Source organism: Lontra canadensis, unplaced genomic scaffold (genome assembly GCF_010015895.1).
Source record: "Lontra canadensis isolate GAN:19392208 unplaced genomic scaffold, GSC_riverotter_1.0 scaffold133, whole genome shotgun sequence".
NCBI lineage: Eukaryota > Metazoa > Chordata > Mammalia > Carnivora > Mustelidae > Lontra > Lontra canadensis.
This window is the reverse complement of record NW_022631127.1, coordinates 3,685,995-3,707,786: the sequence shown is the minus strand read 5'-3', so window position 1 is coordinate 3,707,786 and position 21,792 is coordinate 3,685,995. Positions and strand designations below refer to the sequence as shown.

General features: G+C 38.0%; 1 protein-coding gene across 4 annotated transcripts; it reads right to left on the bottom strand.

Moving 5' to 3' along the window:
- Nucleotides 1-1,079: 1,079 nt before the first annotated feature.
- Nucleotides 1,080-21,574, bottom strand: LOC116858208 (zinc finger protein 197). 4 transcript variants are annotated; one of them, XM_032842862.1, is made up of 6 exons: nucleotides 21,533-21,574; nucleotides 15,218-15,687; nucleotides 13,824-13,983; nucleotides 13,360-13,451; nucleotides 12,953-13,079; nucleotides 1,080-3,855 (listed from the first exon to the last, which is right to left on the bottom strand). In XM_032842862.1, the coding sequence occupies exons 2-6, from the start codon at nucleotides 15,614-15,616 to the stop codon at nucleotides 1,538-1,540; spliced, it is 3,096 nt and encodes a 1,031-aa protein (XP_032698753.1). In that variant the 5' UTR covers nucleotides 15,617-15,687; nucleotides 21,533-21,574; the 3' UTR covers nucleotides 1,080-1,537. The 4 variants fall into 4 exon arrangements, with proteins under 4 accessions (XP_032698753.1, XP_032698752.1, XP_032698751.1 ...); XM_032842861.1 differs by having other exon boundaries at nucleotides 15,218-15,696; nucleotides 21,533-21,570; XM_032842860.1 differs by lacking the exon at nucleotides 21,533-21,574 and having other exon boundaries at nucleotides 15,218-16,154.
- Nucleotides 21,575-21,792: the final 218 nt, after the last annotated feature.

The window sequence follows — 21,792 nt, the reverse complement described above, 5'->3', positions numbered from 1 at the left end:
AGACTTTAAATCTTCGGCCCTTCCATTTTTCACTCTTGTTTACCTTTGAGTCTAATGAAGAAGCATTCATTAAGGAATGCTTCGAGGAAGCCCTCAAGGAACTCCGCCTGAATTAGTAACATTTATCAACACATCAGCTCAATGCAACTATTAGAAACACAATCTGAATATTAAGGTATTAATATAGTCCAGCTACAGAACTGGGAGTTTTGAGAATTACAATATAAAACTAGCTACTCAAGAATATAAGATGAATTAAATCTACAAATGTACAAAAGAGAAAAGACTGAATGAATGATTTGTTCACAGGCAGTAATGGGCCTGACCAGAGGGTGGATTCTGAATTGATTTAATCAGAGCTTTAAGGAATTGGTTCTGTGTGAAACTTGTGTAGTAAGTTGAGTACTGAAACAGAATCTTTGAGTAACAAGCTTTCATATGTCAGCAATGGTGAAATGTATATTAGAATTGAGAATGAAATGGCAGGAATCATTAACTCAGGGGTTGGAGTTGAGGATTTTTCCCTATAAACAAAGAAACCAACATAGGACTGTCCTTCCATTTTGACATTCTGTATCTGCCAGGTTTCAAATTTGAAGGTTGAAAAGTAGTATTCCTTGGCATCAGTGTTAACAGCTGGACATCATAATGTTTTTCCATAAAAGCCAATATTTCACCATCAAAACAAACTAGGCATATTATCCATTAATCCCATCAAAATTCTGAAAACTATTTTTTAAAAAAAGTCTTCTTAGACTACTAAAGTTGGCTATTTACCATACTTCCTCTTACTATAAATATGAATATTTTTGAAGTTCCCAGAGCCCTAATATTGACATGATGAGCAAACATTACATTGTGCCATGTTCTAGATTTTGACCATACCTCTTTTACTCAAGAGTAAAATTGACAACTAAATTATTTCACAAAGTTTGTTCACAAATAGCTTTTCACTTAATCCTCAAACCCACTGAGGTAGGTCAACATTTGACTGACAGAGATACTGAGGCCTAGAGGCTGACTTAACATTACATAGCTAGTAAGAGAAAGAGCCAGCACCTAAACCTCAGTCTTCTAATCTTTTAAGTTGTCCTCAAACTGCAGACTCTTGCCCACTCAACTCCATGTCTGACATGCCTTGATCATACAGTCAACAGAGACTTTTTGTAGCAGTGATGCTATTTTTAAAATGTACAATATACACCGTTTCAGAAACAATGTCCACTTTTTAATACAAAGGTATTTTTGTTATCATTTACAACTACATCATTACATCTCATAAGCTTCTTCAGTCTTCAAGTGCTCTAAGGTCCCTTTCCAGAGTCTTAACAAGTGGTCTAAGACGTAGCATTCTTTAACTAGAATTTGGTTTATGTTTTTTGTAGTCTTGAAAGTCTAGATTAACTTTCGTTCACATGAAAACTGCTTGTCTATAAAAGGGTCAATCATGAATTTTTTCCTTGCAAGGACCATATATTGGCATCTGTCTAACGGTTACGTAAGTAGTCAGGGATTCTATCCTATTTTACAAATGACATTAGATTTTCTGAATCTCTCTCTTTGACTCATTGGCATTTTGGAACCAAGAGAATTCCTTCACAGTATGGATTTCTTGTTGAAGATGAAGGTTTGAAGTCTGAGAGAATTCTTTTTCAGACTCATCACATTCACAAAGTTTTCCATCTGTATGAATTTTCTGATGTACAGTAAGGTTTTTTCTCTGCCTAAAAACTTTACTACAATCATTACACCCATATGGTTTCTCCCCTGTATGGATTCTCTGGTGGCCAACTAAATTCCTCTTAGAAGTAAAAGATTTTCTACACTTCTCACATTCATATGGTTTTTCCCCAGTGTGCATCCTCTGATGTACAACAAGGTTTTTATTCTGACTGAAGTCTTTTCCACACTCATTACATTTGTAAGGCTTCTCTCCAGTATGGATTCTTTGATGTACCATAAGATTTCTACTAGAGGTAAGAACTTTTCTACATATATGACATTCATAGGTTTTTTCCCCACTGTGAATTCTCTGATGTTCAATAAGGTTTCTGTTGTAAGTAAAGCCTTTCCCACACTCATTACATGCATAGGGCTTCTCACCAGTGTGGATTCTCTGATGCGCTATAAGGTTTGAGCGGTAACTGAAGACTTTCCCACAGTCACTGCATTTATAAGAGTTTTCCCTTGTATGAATCCGCTGATGTCCAATGAGGCTTTTCTTCAAAATGAAGCATTTACCACACTCATTACACTCATAGGGTTTTTCACCACTGTGGATTCTCTTATGTTCAATGAGGTTTCTGTTAGAACTGAAAGCTCTTCCACATTCACTGCATTCAAAGGGCTTTTCTCCAGTGTGGATTCTCCGATGTACGAGCAGGCTTGAATTATAACTAAAAGCCTTCCCACAATCCTCACATTTGTAGGATTTCTCCTGTGTATGTAGTTTCTGATGGACCATGAAGCTTTTGCTCATGATAAAAGTCTTCCCACACTCTCGACATTCATAGGGCTTTTCCCCATTGTGTAGTCTCTCATGGTCAATCAGGTTTCTGTTAGAACCAAAGACCTTCCCACAGTCTTTACATTCATAGAGATTCTCTCCAGTATGGAACCTCTGATGTAAAATGAGGCTCTTCTTTAGAATGAAAACTTTCCCACACTCATTACATTCGTAAGGTTTCTCTCCATTGTGGAGTCTCTGATGGTCAAAAAGGTAAGCACTCTGAGTGAAGGCTTTCCCACATTCAGTACATTTATATGGCTTCTCTCTGCTATGCATCCTCTTATGGTCAATGAGGTTTGATTTTGAACTGAAAATTTTCCCACATTTTCTGCAACCAAAAGTCTTCTTTTCTGTGTGAACTCTCTGGTGTAAGAGGAGGCTTTTGCTTCGAATGAAAACTTTTCCACATTCTTTACACTTGTATGGGTTCTCTGCACTGTGGAGCCGCTGATGGTCAACAAGGTAAGTGGTCTGAGCAAAGGTTTTTCCACATTCATCGCATTTATAGGGTTTTTCCCCAGAGTGGATTCTCTGGTGCAGAATGAGGCTCTTCTTCAGAATGAAAGCTTTCTGACACTTGTTACATTTATAAGGTTCTTCCCCTTTGTGGAGCCTCTGATGGTCAATGAGGTAAGCATTCTGAGAGAAAACTTTCCCACATTCATTACATTTATAAGGTCTCTCCCCAGAATGGCGCCTTAGATGTATAATAAGGCCTGAATGCCTATAGAAGCCCTTTCCACACTCCTTGCATTTATAAGGCTTCTCCCCAGTGTGGATTCTCTGATGGTTTAGAAGGTAAGCACTCTGAGAGAAGGCTTTCCCACATTCATTACATTTATAAGGTTTCTCCCCAGAATGGTTCCGTAAATGCATTAGAAGGCTTGAACGCTGAATAAAGCCTTTTCCACACTCCTTACATTTATGAGGTTTTTCACCAGTGTGGATTCTCCGATGGTTTATAAGATGAGAGATTTTACTAAAATGTTTACAACATATATCACATTTATAAAACTTCTTTCCTTCAGTACCTATTAAATTTTCAGAAAGAGCAGAACCTGAAGTCAAACTTTCTCCAAATTCCTTCCACTTCTGGCCTTGTTTTTCTGGTAGTGTCCTTTTCTTCTTATCTCTTTCACAGATGGAAACTTTCTTTAGGGTATCTCTTTCCCCTGTTTTAGTTCCCCAATGACTTGCCAAAACTTGCCATTCACAAGCTTCCTCAAAATCAAGGGTCTGAGGAACGCCTCCCTGAAGTCTTTTGGATGTTCCTTTCTGAGAATCAGCTCTTTGAGAAATGCTTGGCTTTGGTGTCACCTCCTCATTCTCAGTCATGGTCTCCCATTCTGGTAAAAGGAATTAAAAATGCAAATGTTACCATGTCCCTGTGTTAGTGAGAACAAGAACTTCAAATGACTTTAAAGCAAGCCAGTAGGGTACATTTTTATATAAATACAAAAAAAAGATACTTTTCATTAAATGAAAGCACAAATACTACCCTGACAAGATTGTGTTTTAACACAGAACTCAGACACTTCTAAGCTCTCTGTCATCATGGAGCAGATGGAAAAATATAAATGATATTGAGTAAACAGATGTAAGGAAGAACCAGAGAGAGAACACGGGATCATGTGTAGGTTGTTCAGACCATGAAGCTGGATGGAACAGGGAGAATCATTTGGCTTATAAAGGACTGTCTCTTTATTTTCTTCCTGCTAGGATGGTGGAAACTCTAATGGAGAGAAAATATACCTCAGGACCCTAAAATAATCTTTAATTTTTGAAGAGTCAAGTGCACAAACATTTTTTAATTACTTGAAAGCAAGTAACCTATAGGGAAAAAATCCACTAAAAAGCAACTTAATGCTTAGAATTCATCTATACTCCCACTATTCCTTTTAAAATTGAGAAATGGAAAACATCAGGACTGAATTAGATTCAACTAAATACAAAAAGGAAGAGGACTGCCTGGGTGGCTCAGTTGGTTAAGTATCTGACTCTTGATTTCAGCTCAGCTCATGATCTCAGGTTCATGAGATTAAGCCCCACAATGGGCTTTGCACTCAGGATGGAGTCTGCTTGTCCCTCTCCATTCCCCTGCTTGTTCTCTAATAAATAAATGAAATCTTAAAATATACATAAAGAAATACAGAATGGAAAAAAAATTGAAAGAGACATTTTAAAAACATAATACATCTATAAAATGATGTGGCTGAACTAGTAAACTGCCAGTCCCTTTCTACTCCACATTCTCAAATATTATAAAATGAGAAATTAATCTTTTTGAAATGTTTTGGCAACTTACTTTCGCCATTCAAATATAAGGAGAAATTATGTACTTGTTCCCCAAATTATCTAGTAAGTAAAATAATGTGAATAATAGTGGTATTATCTTCTATTAGTGGATAACAACAGTTCTAGACAAATAGAAAGAAAACACATAGGAAAGAAATAGCTATTTTATTCTATTATAAATTTAATTTATGAGAGGGTGAGGATAGAAAAAACCTAATAAATGTCAACTTGAACTACATTCTTAGGTCAGGTTCTCCAGGATGTACCTTTCTCCAGGATTCAGGCAAGACTGCCAATCACACTGCTTCACCTGACTATAGGGATAGGCATGTGTCCTATTCAATATTGGTATTCCAGTTTCCTCATTCACAATGATTGGATGAAGGAATGGCTTCAAAGTTTAACCTGGATGCTGGTTTCAGGAAAGTTCTGTTTAAGCAAGTAGAAGTGTTTTAAAGAAGTAGAAATGCTTTTAAGAAGTGGAAGTGCTGCAAGTGGTTAATTGAGATGAAAAATGGTTAAAAAATTAGCAATTCTTGGGGCACCTGGCTGGCTCAGTCATAGAGCATGCAACTCTTGATCTTAGGGTTGTGAGTTCGAGACTCACATTGGGCACAGAGTTTACTTAAAACAAAAAACAAAAACAGAAAGACAGAACTGCCTTAAAATACGTATTCTAAATGCCTTGAAAGGAAAAAAATGCCTGGGTGGCTCAGTTTAAATGTCTGCCTTTGGCTCAGGTCATGATCCCAGGGTTCTGGGACCAAGTCCCACATTGGTCTCCCTGCTCAGTGGGGAGTCTGCTTCTCCCTCTCCCTCAGCTCCTTCTCCCTGCTTGTGCTCTCTTTCCCTTTTCCTGTCTCTCTCAAATAAATAAATCTTTAAAAAAATAAAATTCTTAAAAATAGAGAAATCAGCAGTTCTTGGACACACAGTCATTAGCTGGTTGAACTATTTTAACCAATTTTGGTACAGAAATTTTTGCATAGAAATCAGACAATGTATAGGCCCAGTGAGCTTTAGCAGACTTGGTAGGAAAATGTCAGACTGATAAGAGGAAGCTGGTTACTTTCTTCAATCTTTGATAAAGCCTGCAAGAAACAAAGAGGATTCCCTACTTCCAATCCTCCCTTTTTCTTTAATCCATGTCCATTCCACTGCCAATTATCTTTCCAATAGGTAAAATTGATCATGTCACTCACCTGCTCAAAATACACAATTCTTCATTGCCTAGAGGATAAAGCACAAGTAACCAGCACAGCCTAAGAGATGCCCTCAGCTGCTCTCTGCCTATCCTTCTGGTTTCACTTCTTGCCATTACTCTTTATGCCCTAGACTCTAGCCAAAGAGAACTACACGTAGATACCCATACATGTCATGTTTCTGCTTGCTTCTCTATCACTGTCCATGCTTTCTTCTTTTCCTCAATTGTTCTTCCTCTTCCCAATTCACTACAAGCCCAATACCCTACACCCTTAAAAATAAGCCCAAAAGTCACCCCCTCTAGACATTACCAAATATTACAGAAATAAAAAGGATTCTAAGGGAATGCTAGAAATGATTCTGTGCAAATAAACTGCACAATTTAAGATGAAATGGGCAATTCCTTGAAGGACACAAATTACTAAAACTGACTCAGGAAGAAACAGAAAATCTGAATAGATCTCTAAACTGAGTCAGTAATCAAAAAACCCCCTCCAAAGAAAAGCCCAGGCCCAAAGTACTTCACTGATGAATTTTACCAAACATTAAAAGAATACCAATTTTTCACAAACTCTTCAAGAGAACATTTAGGAACACTTTACAACTCACTCTGTGAGACCAGTATTACTCTGATACCAAAACCAAAGACATCACAAAAATTTTTTTTTAAAAAAGAAAGAAATCTACAGACAAACAGATCTTATGACTATAGATATAAAAATCCTCAACAAGATACTAGCCCACATAATACGGCCAACACAGGAAAAAAAAAATATGCACCATGATCAAGTGAGATTTATCACAGGAATGCAATATGGTATAATACTGAAAAATCAATTAATGTAATATACCATATCAATGTAATAAAAGACAAAAATCACATAATCATCTCAACAGATACAGAAAAAGCATCCAGTACCCCTTCATGAATAAAGCACTTGATATCAAGTAGGAATAGAATGAGAACTTCTTCAGTGTGATAAAGATCTACCAAAAAATCCAAAGCTAACATCAAACTTAATGGTGAACAATTGATGCTTTCTCTCTAAGAACCCTTAACAAGAAAAAGATTTCTGTTCTTGCCACTATACAACATAGACTGCAGGATTCAGCGAGGGTAGTTAGGCAACAGAAAGAAAGAAATCATCCAGATTGAAAACAGAGAAGTAAAACTACCTCTATTTGCAGATGACAAGACCTTATATGGAGAAAATCCTAAAGAATCTACCAAAAAAACTGTTAAAACTAAGTAAATACAGCAAGGTTGCAGGATACAAGATCAATAAACAAAAAACAATGGGATTTCTACACAACAGCACTGAACAATCCTAAAAGGAAATTAAGAAATAACAGCATAAAAAAGAATAAAAGACCTAGGAATAAATTTTAAAAAGAAGTACAAAACTTATACTCTGAAAACTACAAAACATTGTTGCACGAAGTTAAAGACTAAATAAACGAAAACAAATCCCTTGTTCGTATTGTTCGTATTTGGAAGATTTAATACTGTTAAAACAGCAATAATCCCCACACGGATATACAAATTCAGTACAATCATCCCTATCGTAAAAACTGACAAGCTAATCCTAAAATTGATATGGAAACTCAACAAGCCTAGAAGAACTAAAACAACACTAAAAAAGAATAACAGAACTGAAAGGCTCACACTTCCTGATTTTAAAATGTACTTCGAAGCAACAATAAGAAGACAGGGTTCCACTGACATAAGGATAGACATATAATCAAAGGAACAGAACTGAGAGTCCAGAAACAAGCCTCCACATTTATGGCTAACTGATTTTCAAAAGGGTACCAAAACAATTCAATGGGGCGGCCGGCGGGGGGGGGGGGGGGAATGCTGCTGAGATAATGGATTAGGGCTGAGACATGGAAAGAATGAAGTTGGACTCTTACATCACATACAAAAATTAACTCAAAAGGGATCAAAGAACTAAACACAAGACTGAAACTATAAAACTCTTAGAAGAAAACACATATACAAATCTCCATGACCTTGAATTAGGCAATAGTTTCTTAGATACAGGACAGCAAACCACAAGCAACAAAAGAAAAGATAAATTGAAATTCATCAAAATTAGTAACTTTTGTGCTTCAAAGGATATCACTGAGAAAGTGAAAAGACACAGAATGGGAGAAAATACTTGAAAGTCCCATATCTGATAAGGTATTTGTATCTAAAATACATAAAATCCTACAACTCAAGAATAAAAAGACAACCCAATTAAAATATAGGCAAGAATCTGAAAAGACATTTCTTCAAAGACATACAGCCAATAAACACATGAAAAGCTGCACAACATCTTTAGTCATCAGGGAAATGCAAATGAAAACCACAATGAGTTATCTCTTTAGATCCACTAGGATGGCTATAATCAGAAAGATCATAAACTATTAAAGACTGTAAATGCTGGGGAAGATTTGGAGAAACTCTGCGGTGCCTGGGTGGCTCTGTCAGTTAAGTATCTGCCTTCAGCTCAGGTCATGGTCCTGGAGTCTGAGGATGGAGCCCTGCATAATGCTCCCCGCTCAGCAGGGAGCCTGCTTCTCCCTCTGACCCTCCCACTTCTTGTGCTCTCGCTCTCTCTCAAGTAAAATCTTTAAAAAAAGGATCTGGAGAAACTGGAACATTTACATACTACCAGTGAAAGTGTAAAATGGTGCGGTAACTTTGGAACAGTCTGTCAGCTCCTCATATGATTAAACGTAGTTACCTTATGACCCAGTGTTTTATATTGATGGATGTTTCTACAATTTGTCTTGCATAACCAACCACCTAGACTGCATGTATGCAGGCAGGGTACAGAATCTTGTTTGTGAGACTCAGGTTATGTGAAGAACCTTGGAAGCCTCATTATTTAAAATATATTATCTGGCCTCCAGGTCAGAACTAGCCCTTCTGGATGCCAAGAATTATAAATCTAGCCTCACATCCCCTCCTCCTACAAGCGGGGCTAACTTCCCAAGTATGTAACCTGAGAGGGGAGGCAAACACGAACAGCCCTGGCTTCTCGAAAATAGAAAAACATGGTAACATAGAAACGTAGCTCACTCCAAACCACACATAGGGGTACAAATGTTTTAACTTCAGACCCCATCATATCTGCTCTATAAGTATGGCCCTTATGGGGATGATCAGTTGGAAGTCTCGCCTGAAGGGATGAGAGGCTCCACCCAAGCCTCTCAATCTGGATTCCAGCCAGGCTGTCTCCACCAGGCTTCCCCAGCTAATGAGGTTGGAGGTTGTGTACCCTACTTAATGTAGCTTTATCTTATTTCTCACTTACTGCTTACTACTGCTCTCATTTATGTGTAGATTCCTTTCCTCTTCTGTTTCTATTAAATTTCTATAATAATAATAAAGTTTTCTTTCCTTTTAGAAACCAAAACACAGGTTGTGCATCTTTTTACACATCACCCAGCTAGTCCAATCCTTGGTATATATCCAAAAGAAATGAAAACATACATCCACACAAAAGCTTGCACACAAATATTCACAGCACCTTTATATAGATCAATGGTGGGAACAAAATTTTTATATGTCTATCAACTGATGAATCAATAAAATGTGATATATATACACACAAGAGAATATTATTCGGCATTAAAAGGAATAAAGTATTAATGCACACCACTACATGGATGAATCTTGAGAACACTATGCTAAGTAAAAGCAGTTACAAAGACCACATACTGTATGATTCCATCTATATAAAATGTCCATAGAATAGACACATCTAGAGAGCTAGAAAGCAGATTAATGGTTGCCTAAGGCTGGGGTGGAGGGGCATCTGGCTGAAATGAATATGACTGCTATATGGTATAAAGCTTTTTTGGGGGGTGATGAACCGTTCTAACATTAATTGTGGTGATGGTCACACAATTCTGTGTATTACTAACAACCACTGCACTGTAATCTTTAAATGACTGAATTAAAGATGTGAATTATATCTCAATAAAACTGAGCCACCCTCTCTGTAAATCTTTCCCTAGCTACCCACTCCTGCCCCACCCTCCTAGTCCTACTATCCTAAGCTTCTATGGGCTCCCACACTTGTGCACACTTTTATTACATAGCATTTGTCATGCTGTATTGTAATTATTAGTATAAATGTCTACCACTCCAACTTGAATGTTTGGAGGCTGGGGTTAAGCTTAATATATGGGAAGGACTCAATATGACCTGAATTTCTTTTCAATTCTATTCTAATCCCTTATATAAACATAAACAAATCTTTTATAACTCAAACAGTGTGAGCAAGCCATCTGAGAATCTGCTTTTCCACCAAATAGTTTATCAACGCATGGAAACTGAGAGCACATAATTGTCATATTTGAGAGTGTCGTAATGTAATTCCATGTCAAACACCATAGTTTGCTTAATACTTTATCTCGGGGGATTAGGGTGTGCCCAACTTTTAACCATTATAAATACTTTGCTGGTACCATCCTTAGACATGTTACTTATTTTCCTCTTTCTGAACCATTTCCTTAAGCCTTTCCTTAGCCTTTCATCCTCAAATGAAAATCAGGTCAAAGGGAATAAACGCTTGGGTATCTTAAGTTATTGCTCAAGTCCCAACAATATTGCAGTTGAAGCCTAACTTATTTGTTAAAATTGATTCAAATTTCTCTTTCCTCACAGAGCTAGACTAAATAAGCAATTCCATTTTCTTCTCTTTTTTTTTTTAGTTTACCTCAGACCCATCAAGAATTTATTTTGGCTTACAGAATGAGTTATATGGATCCATAGTGAGTGTTTTTCATAAAATTCACCAATTTACTCATAAAACATTTTTAAACTCTTAGAAAAGATGGATTATACCATTACAACTACTAAAAGCCACTTGGGTTAAAAAACAAAGAAACAAACTGGATTCATATGTCATTCTATATATCAAGATAAATTTTAGAGGTAGTAAAGCTTAAACATAAAAATGAAACAATAACAGTATCTGAGAAAAATACAAGTGATTTTTTAAAAGAAAAATAATTTTACTGGGGTGCCTGGGTGGCTCAGTCAGTTAAGTGCCTGACTTTTGATTTTGGCTGAGGTCAAGATTTCAGGGTCACAGGATTGAGCCCCACAACAGGCTCTGTGCCCAATATGGAGTCCACTTCAGATTCCTCCTCTCTCTGCCCTTCCTGTTTCCTGCTTGCATACTCTCAATAAATAAAATATTAAAAATAAATAAATAAATAAAATAATTTTACTTAGAAGATCACAAAGACCAAAAACGAAAATACTGCTAAATTTAATACTACATAAAAGATTTCCTAAGGATTAAAAATAACAGTTCATAAATAACTGAAAGGCTAATAAATGGGAAAAACATACACAATACTTGGCAAAGGTTGAGCAGGTCTCATAAATAAATGAAATATGTAGAAGGGATATGAATAGAAGTGAAACATTTCACAATAAATATGAGAAGATTTCAACCACACTAATAATCAAAGAAATTAAAAACAAAAAAATAATATTTGTCTTCTACCTAGCAGAGATTTAAAACACTGACCAAATCATAAGCACATATAAGGGAGATGGGCCCTCTTCTGCTCTTTTCATGGGAAGGTAAGTTGGTACATCATTGGTAGAAAGCAGTCTGGTAACATGTATCAAAATATAAAAACTACAGATTGTTTGGCCCACTATCGGCACATCTAAGATAGTAAAAGATACATTCCAATTAAGTGTAAAAATTTATAGTGTAAGTTACTGTGAACAATAAAATAATAAGGTTGCAACACACCCAAAACAATCAGTATTTTCATATATGTAAACTACAGTCAATTAGGAAACATGAGAAAAGATTCCAATTCCAAAGAACCAATATAACCTGAAATATGCAAGATCCAGAAGAGGACAATTTTAAAATAGGCCTGAAACATAAAAGCAGTGCTAAACAAATGGAAAGGCATGTAATGTTCCTGAATAGAAATTCAGTATCCTAAAGCTGTCAATGTAAATCATGATATACAGACAATGGGACCATATGCAACTATTTAAGCTGACACTATAAATCTATATTTCAGCCCAAATGAGATAGTGCATTAGTTGATTCCTCAATTTTTAACGTATATTTGTCCAAACAACAATCTTTCCTTTTTCTTCAAAGTCTAGCACAAAGTTACCTCCTTTATGGCCTTTCCTAATCTCAGGAATGGTACTGGTTGCTTGGTCCTCTTTATTTCTATCTTAAAAGGTTTATCACACTCTTATACTAATTATTTTACTTTGCCTAATTTATTCTTTCTGTGCTCATCTCCCAAACCATGGTAAGCTACTTAAGGGCAGAATCATTTCCACAGTTGCTATCACATGATAGATATTTTCATGTTTGTTGGAAGCACAAATGGCTACTAAATATTTTTAAATGTTCTTACTTCATTACTAGTGATAAAAGTCCTCCAGAGAATAAAGATATTACAACTTTTAAAAAATTGTATCAGCAACAATTTAAAAGAATGGGATTACACAGTATCAACAAAGGCAGAGCAAAAAGCGTGTTATGTATCTCTCCATGAGCACAGAGATCACCTGGGAAAGCAATTTGATAGTATGAGAGAAGAACCTTCAAACAATTCGAACATTTAGGCCTAGTAATTCTACTTCTAAAAAAATAATGAGAAATAAGGAAAGACCTTAGCTACAGAGACAGATGATTATTACAGAAATTATCTAGAATAAGGAAATGGCTGAATTATGGCACAAATTATGTAGCCAATTAAAAAAAAACTCATATAGGAAAATATAGAAAGGTAGTATGTCAAAATTTTGATAGTAGTTGTCTACAAAGACTGGGTTTAAGCTGTATTTTCTTCTAATATCCTATGCTTTCCAAAATAAGTATATTCTACTTTCATAATCAGAAAACAAAGGCTGATGAAATAAAGGTAAGAATGATGGGAAGACAGAATCCTTACCTAGGGAGGTCACATTTCCGTAATTCTCCAACATCACATCCCAGTACAAAGCCCTCTGAATCGGGCCCAGACACTCCCATTCCTCTGAAGTGAAGCATACTGACACCTCCTCAAACATCACCAACTCCTGAAATGACAGGTATGTGTGAGATTATCCATGCCCAGGAGCTCCCCTACTGAAAAGTTCCTTTCACTTTTAGTAAAGGATACATTATAACGCGATGAGGTGAGCAAGGGCTATCAGACAGACATAAGGAAACCCCACATAGTCTACCTTCCAATCACATGGACTGTGATTTACAGATAGGAACTGACTGGGCCCCAAATACTAGGATGACAGAGAACACCTCAGCCACAGTTTGGTAGTGCAGAGAGGGCCTTAGGAAGGAAAGAGAATGTAAACCTACCTGGGGCTGGGCTGTTAGGAGCATGAGGGCCATTAATTGATTTCTTGGGTTCTCTTCCTGGGAAAGGGCAGAAGCTTCAGGTGCAGGGGAATCTGAGGAAGGAGCAAAAGCTGCATGTGAAATCACTGCTATTCCTGACTACTAATCCAAGTCCCATTTCTTCTACAAACAAGGAATTCAGAAAGACCCACAACTCCCAGGGCTAGACAATGATGGCTATAAAATGGCTTACAAACCTCTTCTGAGTGACCTCCATGTACAGGACTGGAATAATAAAAGAACAGCAATAAGAATGGATAAAAGGTCACAGGGACCCAGGAAAGGATAGGTGGGAGAATAACAGAAAGAACTTGGTACCATAAGGATTTCATGTACAAGAAAGAAGAGGAAGCAACTAACTGCTAGTTGTGGAAGGACCCATAATAAAGATGCCAAGAAAGTCCAAAGCCAGGATCACGAAGTACCATGTTGAGGATCCTGGAGATTGAACATCACTGCGTCAGTAAAAGGATTTTGGCAAATTTCAGTTGCTATGTGGCTGCCAATGGGTGCATGAGGAACTGCTGTTCCTGGAGTGCTCATCCCTTCCTGAAGGTGGTCCTGGTCCTGAACAAGAACTGGAACCTAGGAACAAGCAGAACAAAATAAGCTGACTCTTCTTGTACCTCCAGAAAACAGACTCACCTAACCACTACAGACCTCTTTCTGCCCACAATCTAGAACTATGATATCAAAGATCCACCTCAAGTATCAAGCATCAAAACAGCAGTAAACCTTTGCCTTGAGAACAATGGAGCTGGCCCTCTAGCCCCACTCATGGCACCGGTGACCTCTCTCACTGAGACTGAACAGAATGGTGGAAACAGAAGAGAGATCTGGGTGTGGGCTAAGGAGGGAATGGGAAGTAGTAAGTAAGAGTATGGGTTTTAGCTTCATACCTGGTTTTACATCAGACTTGGCTGGGTTCAATACACTCTTCTACTTATTTACCCCTTTATTATCCCTTCCTGCTCCAACAGAAGAAACGCCAATAGTCTAAACACATGGTTTTGCTGCTAGCTAGATATATGACATAAGGAAATCCAGTGAATCTTTCTCTGCCTCCACCTTCCTATCTCTCAAATAAGGAGTGCCTTGGAATGAAATATATAGCTCTAAAATTCTTCATTTTTATGATTAAAATAAAAGTCCCTCCTCGGTGCCACTCCCAAGTTTAAGTTATGTTTCAGACTTTTTATATACAAATGTTTCTAGTGGACTACAGACTGACAGAAAGAGATCTCACACACACTAGGAAATATATTAAGATCCCAATTTAATGGTCAAGAATAATAAAATCTTTCCAAAAGTAAGTATCTCAACCCAATCCCTCGGCTCACAAAATCCCCATTAGGGGCACACAAGGGGAGGTCCTGCCAGATTTAGAAAGCTTCAAGAAAAAAGCTTCAAGAATGAAGCTTTCTAAATCATTCTTTTATACTCCAAGCTTATATCATCATTCTTAATAAACTTATACAAATGATACATATGCTTCTGTTTAGGGGAACACTTAGAAATACTATGTTCCTTGGGTTATTCAACCAAATTCTGCATTAGCAGGCATCACCCAGAGGGATAAAATGCAATCAATGCCTTTTTGCTAACCCTGAATTAGGCCCAAGATGCCAATCATAAATCCATTTCTCCACAGATATTCTATGATCTGAAATAGCTCATGAACCTATTGTAATAAGCATTAGGGTTGCTAATGAGCTATTAATTGTTTATGAAACTTACAGGATCACCCTCCAGCCCAGCTTGCCCTGCCTTAATTCTCTCTTTCCTTCCATCCCAAAATTTTCCCCTCCCCCTTTCTCACTTTTAGTGCTGGTCCATCAAGGTCTTTTTGTAGCTCCTCTACCAGGGCCACGGCCTCCTCACCACTCCCAGGGCGATGGATCTGCACCCAGGTCCGAATCTCCCCAGGCAGAATGCTCAAGAACTGCTCCAGGACCAGCAGCTCCAGGATCTGGGCCTTAGTACGGGCTTCTGGCCTCAGCCACCGACGACAGAGCTCCCGAAGCCGGCTCAGTGCCTCGTGGGGTCCAGATGTCTCATTGTAACGTAACTGTCTAAAGTGCAGGTGGGATGTCTCCCAAACAGAGGAGCTGCTTCCTTGGAAGCTGGTTCCCCATTTCCAGGTATCATCCTTCCCTTTAACAAGACCCTCTTGTCTCAGAGCACTGTGGGCCCAATTTTCTCTTGTCATTGTTGTCATTTAAGAAAGGCTCCTCTCCAGGCCCTCTCAATTCTTGCTTGATTTCTTCCTTAAAGCCTGAAGAACATCATGTAGAAGACCTCAAGAAATCATTGATAAAGTTAACCCAAAGCAATAACCAAAATTTCCAGACCCCAGTCAGTTTCCAGTGATGAAGAGAAGCTCCCTGCATGCAAGGTTCTAAGTTCTGGGCAGTGCCTCCTCTGACAGAAGCCCCTGTCCAAGGCTCTAAGGACACAGACACTGATGTTACCCAGACCACTGTTGCAAACAAAGTTATGAAATCCCTTTAGTCTTTATTCATAATGTCTCCTCCACCTAATTATAATAAATCTTTATCTACCACTCTAACAATGGGCATCCTGGCTACTCCTGTGTGATCTTGAACAAGTTACTTCACTACTGAGTCTATTTCTTAACCTGAAGAATAGGGGTAATAATAGGTCCTACTATATACAGCCTTGTGTAAAATTTTGATATTTACATACATTTCAAGTTTTGAACAGTATCTGCATAAGGACTCAAATGTCAGTTATTATCTTTTTTTAAAAGATTTTATTTATTTATTTATTTTACACAGAGAGAGATCACAAGTAGGCAGAGAGGCAGGCAGAGAGAGAGAGGAGAAAGCAGGATCCCCGCTGAGCAGAGAGCCCCATGCAGGACTCAATCCCAGGACCCTGAGATCATGACCTGAACCCAAAAGCAGAGGCTTAAACCACTGAGCCACCCAGGCACCCCAGTTATTATCTTTCTATAAACAGAACTCTTTCCTATGTTCCTTACAGTCAACAAGTAAGGTCTTAATTCTGATACACATGAGACAAAATCCTCACACCTTCTCAATTAACACAAAAAGCTAAACTAAGTTAGCTTTACTTCACATACTTTAAATTCTCTGAAAATTGTTCATTACAACAATAAAAATATTCAGATCAATTTTACTTTTATTATATAAAAGTTAGGCTTGCGGCTCTCTAAAAATCTTTTTTTGGAAATAACATTAATTTTCTCATTACAAACATAAAATTTGTAAAATTGGACAAGACAAAACCAGAGAATAATCACTGCTATTGTTTTGTACTACATTCTTCTGATCATCTGCACCAATTTGTATCACAAGACTGGAACCAACAGTACATCTCTGTAACTTGCTTTTCACATATATCTTGTAAACATATATTACATAATCCTCATCATTATTTTAAGAGGATATGAGACCATTCATACTTAAGTACTCCCCTGTTGTTAGACATTTAAATTATTTATAATTTCCTCCTATTATAAATTAGGCCACAATGACTATCCTTGCTAGTGAATTATTGGTTACATCTCTGCTTATTTTTTCAGGAAAAATTCCCAGAAAAAAAATTGCTGGGCTGAAAGGTGCAAATAGTTTTAAGCTTTTGAGAGTATAACAATTACTTTACTGTCAATGACATATGAAAGCACCCTCACTAATTTTATTTAACACTTGGACCCTTACAGAGCATGTTTTATAACTAAGCTGAGGAGGCAGAAATGTAAACACAATTTCAATATAGTATATAAATAAAATTAATAAGAGATCACACCAGCACAGAAAGAATTCATGAAAGGTTATTTTGGATTGGACTTTAAAGAAAAATAAAAAGACCATTGGAGTATTAGGCAAGCCATTCCAGGAAGAACTGTATTTCCAAAAGCATGGGAATAATAGCACATACAGCCCTATTAGAAATGTGCTTTATATGGAAAGATGGAAGGCAGGCAGGCAGGGAGGGTACAGAGATAACTTAGAAGATTACTTAATAATAAAATCCTTAAAAAAAATATATCTTAGAAGTCTTTCTGGTCACACACAGCCCCTCCTGTCTTTTACTGATGCATGGTATCACTATACAGGTGTATCGTAATTTATTTACCCACTCCATTACAGATGGGCAGTTTTCAATTTTTTCTTCTTAAAAACAATATTATCATTAAAAACCTTGAGCATACATCAATTTGCATGTCTGTAGGCATAAACATGAAAAGTTCCTCAAGGAACTGCTGGATCAAAATTTATATGACCTTATAATTATTTTTTAGATTTTACTTATTCATTTGATGGAGAGAGAGAGAGTGCTCGCACATGCACACAAGCAGCAGGGGAGGGGAGAAGAGAGAGGGGAAAGCTTAGCAGGGAGCCTGACATGGGCTGGATCCCAGGACCCTGGGATCCTGACCTGAGCCAAGCACAGATACCCAACCAACTGAGCCACCCAGGTGCCCTGCAACTTTATCATTTTGATAGTGACTACTGTGTACACACTGTTTACACTGCAAGAAAATTAGTCCTTTGTTATAATGGGAGTGGAAATTTCTTTCCTTTTCTCATGTCTTTGCCATACACCTTATGTGACTTTGTTTATATTTGTTTTGCCATGCAATCAATCTTTTTCTTCATGCTCTAGGTTTTGTGTCATAGTTAGAAAGGCCTTTCCTACTCCAAGCATGAATGTAGTATTAACTAACAGGGTCAAAAATCTATATGGGAGGAATGATGGGGGAGGGAGGGCTACATCTCAAGAAGGCCAGTGAAGTTTAACAATGGTCTAAACAAATGATTAAGTTCTAAACTATGTAGCACTTGGATAAAATATCTGAGAAAAACTGAACAGATTCTTAGTAACTGATCTGAGGGTGATGGAAAGGAACTTTCAAAAAGGATTTCTATCCCACGTTCACAGACAGAAAGATTCAATACTGCCAAAGTGCTAGTTCTTCCCTACTTTATCTTTAGTTCAGTGCAACTCCAATTACAACCTCAGCTAAATTATTTTGTGGATACCAACAAACCCATTCTAAAGTTTATAGTAGAGGCAAAAGACCCAAAACAGCCAACATGACATTGAAGAAGAACAAAGCTGAAGGACTGACACCACACATGAAGAGTTATGATAAAATTATAGTAATCAAGATAGCTTGGTGTTGGTGAAAGAATAGATGAATTAATGGATCAAAATACAGAGTCCAGAAATAGATCCACACAAATAAAATGGTTATTTGATAAAGGAAGAAAGGCAAGAAAATACAGTGGAACAAAGTATTTTCAGCAAATGGTGCCAAGATATCTGGACATTCACATGCAAAAAAAAAAAAAAAAAAAAGAACCTAGATAAATCTTACACCCTTCACAAAAATTAACTGAGGATGGATCTCAATGTGAAATGCAAAACTATAAAATTCCTAGAGGATATCAGAGGAAAAAATTCAAATGATCTTGGTTATGGTGATAACTTTTTGTGAAATGCAAAAGCATAAAATTCCTAGAAGATAACAGAGGAAAAAATTTAAATGATCTTGGTTATGGTGATAACTTTTTTTTAAATATTTTATTTAATTATTTGACAGAGAGAGAGATCACAAGTAGGCAGAGAGGCAGGCAGAGAGAGAGGGGGAAGCAGGCTCCCCGCTGAGCAGAGAGCCCGATGCAGGGCTTGATCTCATGACCCTGAGAACATGACCTGAGCTGAAGGCAGAGGCTTAACCCACTAAGCCATGCAGGCGCCCCTGGTGATAACTTTTTAGATACAACACAAAAGGTGTGATCCATGAAAAAAACAGTAAGATGGACTTTGATAAAATTTAAAAACTTCTGCTCTGTGAAAGACAATGTCAAGAGAACAAGAAGACAAGCCACAGACTGAGAAAAATATTTGCAAAAGACATACATATCTGATAAAGAACTGAACTCTTACAACTCAACAGTAAGAAAACAACTCAATTTAAAAAATGGCCCAAAGACCTTAACAGACACTTTACCAAAGAAGATATACAGATTCTAAACAAAACATGAAGGGATACTCCACATCATATGTCATCAGAGAAATGTAAATTAAAACAATAAGATACCCACTACACACCTATTAAGATAGCCAAAATCCAGGGGCACCTGGGTTGCTCAGTGGGTTAAGCCTCTGCCTTCAGCTCAGGTCATGATCTTGGAGTCCTGGGATCAAGCCCCACATCGGGCTCTCTGCACAGCGGGGAGCCTGCTTCCCCCTCTCTCTCTGCCTGCCTCTCTACTTGCGATCTCTGTCAGATGAATAAATCCTTAAAAAAAAAAAAAAAAAAGATAGCCAAAATCCAGAATACATAAGAACACATTCAGACAACACCAAATGCTGGTGAGGATGTGAAGCAAAAGGAACTTTCATTCGTTACTGGTAGGAATGCGAAATGGTACAACCAACTTTGGAAGACAGTTTGGCAGTTTCTTGCAAAGCTAAACATAATCTTTACCATAAAATCTGCCAATTGTGGTCCTTGGTATTTATTAAAAGGAGTTAAAAACATATCTATACAAAAACCTGGACATAGATATTTATAGCAACATTACGCATAACTGCCAAAATCTGGAAGCAACCAAAATGTCCTTCAGTAGGTGAATGGATAAACTGTGGTTCATCCCAACAATGGAATATTATTCAGCACTAAAAAGAAAAGAACTGTTAAGCCATGAAAAGATATGGAGGAATCGTAAAATGCCTATTACTAGGTGAAACAAGTCAATCTGAAAAAACTATATACTGTACAATTCCAACTACATGGCATTCTGGAAAAGGTAAAACGTTGGAGTCCATAAAAAGGTCAATAGTGGCCGTGGGTTGGGAGGAGAAACGGATGAACAGGCAGAGCACAGAGGATTTCTAGGGCAATCCTAGTATTTCTAGGGCAATATAGTATTGTCTGTACAATACTATAATGGTGGCTACATTACACATGTCATTTTCCATTTGTCCAAACCCATGGAATGTATAACACCAAGAGTAAATCCTAATGTAATGACTATAGAATTTGGGAGATTATGACATGTCAATCAAGGTTCACTGATTTTAACAAATGTACCAGTCTGGTGGGGGATGTTTTTAGTGAGGAAAGCTACGCATGAATAGGGGGTAGGCAGTATACGGAAAATCTGTTTTCTGCTCAATTTGGGGGTGAAACTAAAACTGTTCAAAAGAATAAAGTTTATTTTGAGATAAAACTTGGGAGAAAAAGGATTTTCTACAATAAATTATTAAAATTCTATTTACTCTAACTTCACAGATAAAAATAAATCCTAAAAACTACAGTTTGTTTGCTTCTTATGAAAGGCTTGTGAGCTGTAAGTTAGAGCAAAAGAAGGCTCAGAGGAACTAAGCAGTTCAAGGCCACTGGACTGGTCAAGTTGTGGGAGCAGATTCTGAAATCATGGAACTGAATTCCGAAAGTCCAAAATACTTCCATCTAAAGACTTCCGAAAGCCAAACAACATTCATTCTAAAGCAACAGTTTCCAAACGCTGGTTTGTTATAAACACGTAATCTGGCAAACCGTAAAACGAAAAACACAGTAACTATACACAGTCACTGATACAGGTTGGCAATGACCTTTCTTGCAAGAAGGGCATTTATTCTGAATGTACAGCGTCAGTACTTAGCGTTTAAATATACTCCCTTAAGTAATGCAGGTATGGTTGGTGGAAGTTTGCTTTTTAAATACCATTACAATACCAAATTAAAAGATGGAAATTATTCCATCCCTACCAAAGAAACAAGTCCCTAGGAGTCTCCTTGCCACAGCTTTAGAAGTCTCAAGCTGTTTCTATCAACCTCAAGGAAGACTGAGGAAAAGCAGAAAGGCCTGGCTACTGCAGTCGCTGTCCTCATTATCGGACTCCAGCAGCACAGACACACACAGACTCAGAATCTGTCCTCACTACCTTCCCCAGCCTGCATCCGCCCAAGTCGAGGCCAGGGCGTCCACGCCAACACCCAGCTAAGGAGGGACCATGCTGGGGGTCAGCACCGGGGACTGGCCGGCGAAGACTGCGCAGCCTCACAGAGCTTCAGCCCCTACCCCCGACCGCCCTCCGCGCCCGCCCGGCTGACCCGAGCCCACCCCGCTCACCGGGGGTTCTCACTGCGCCTCCAGCGTTGGGTACCTCCCCGGAGGCCAGGACGCCGACAGATAACACTGGACCGGACGCTACGGCCGCCGAGGTCCAGAATAATGGCTGACCCGGGGTACCGCAACTTCCGGTTGCTAACCAACCCCTCCCAGCCCTGGCTCTCTGGGAAGACACATCTCTATGATTCCTTGTTTTTGCCAGAATAGGCAAGAATGTCGGAGTTTCTGTGCCTTTGGGTTGTCATTTCTCCCAACTGACT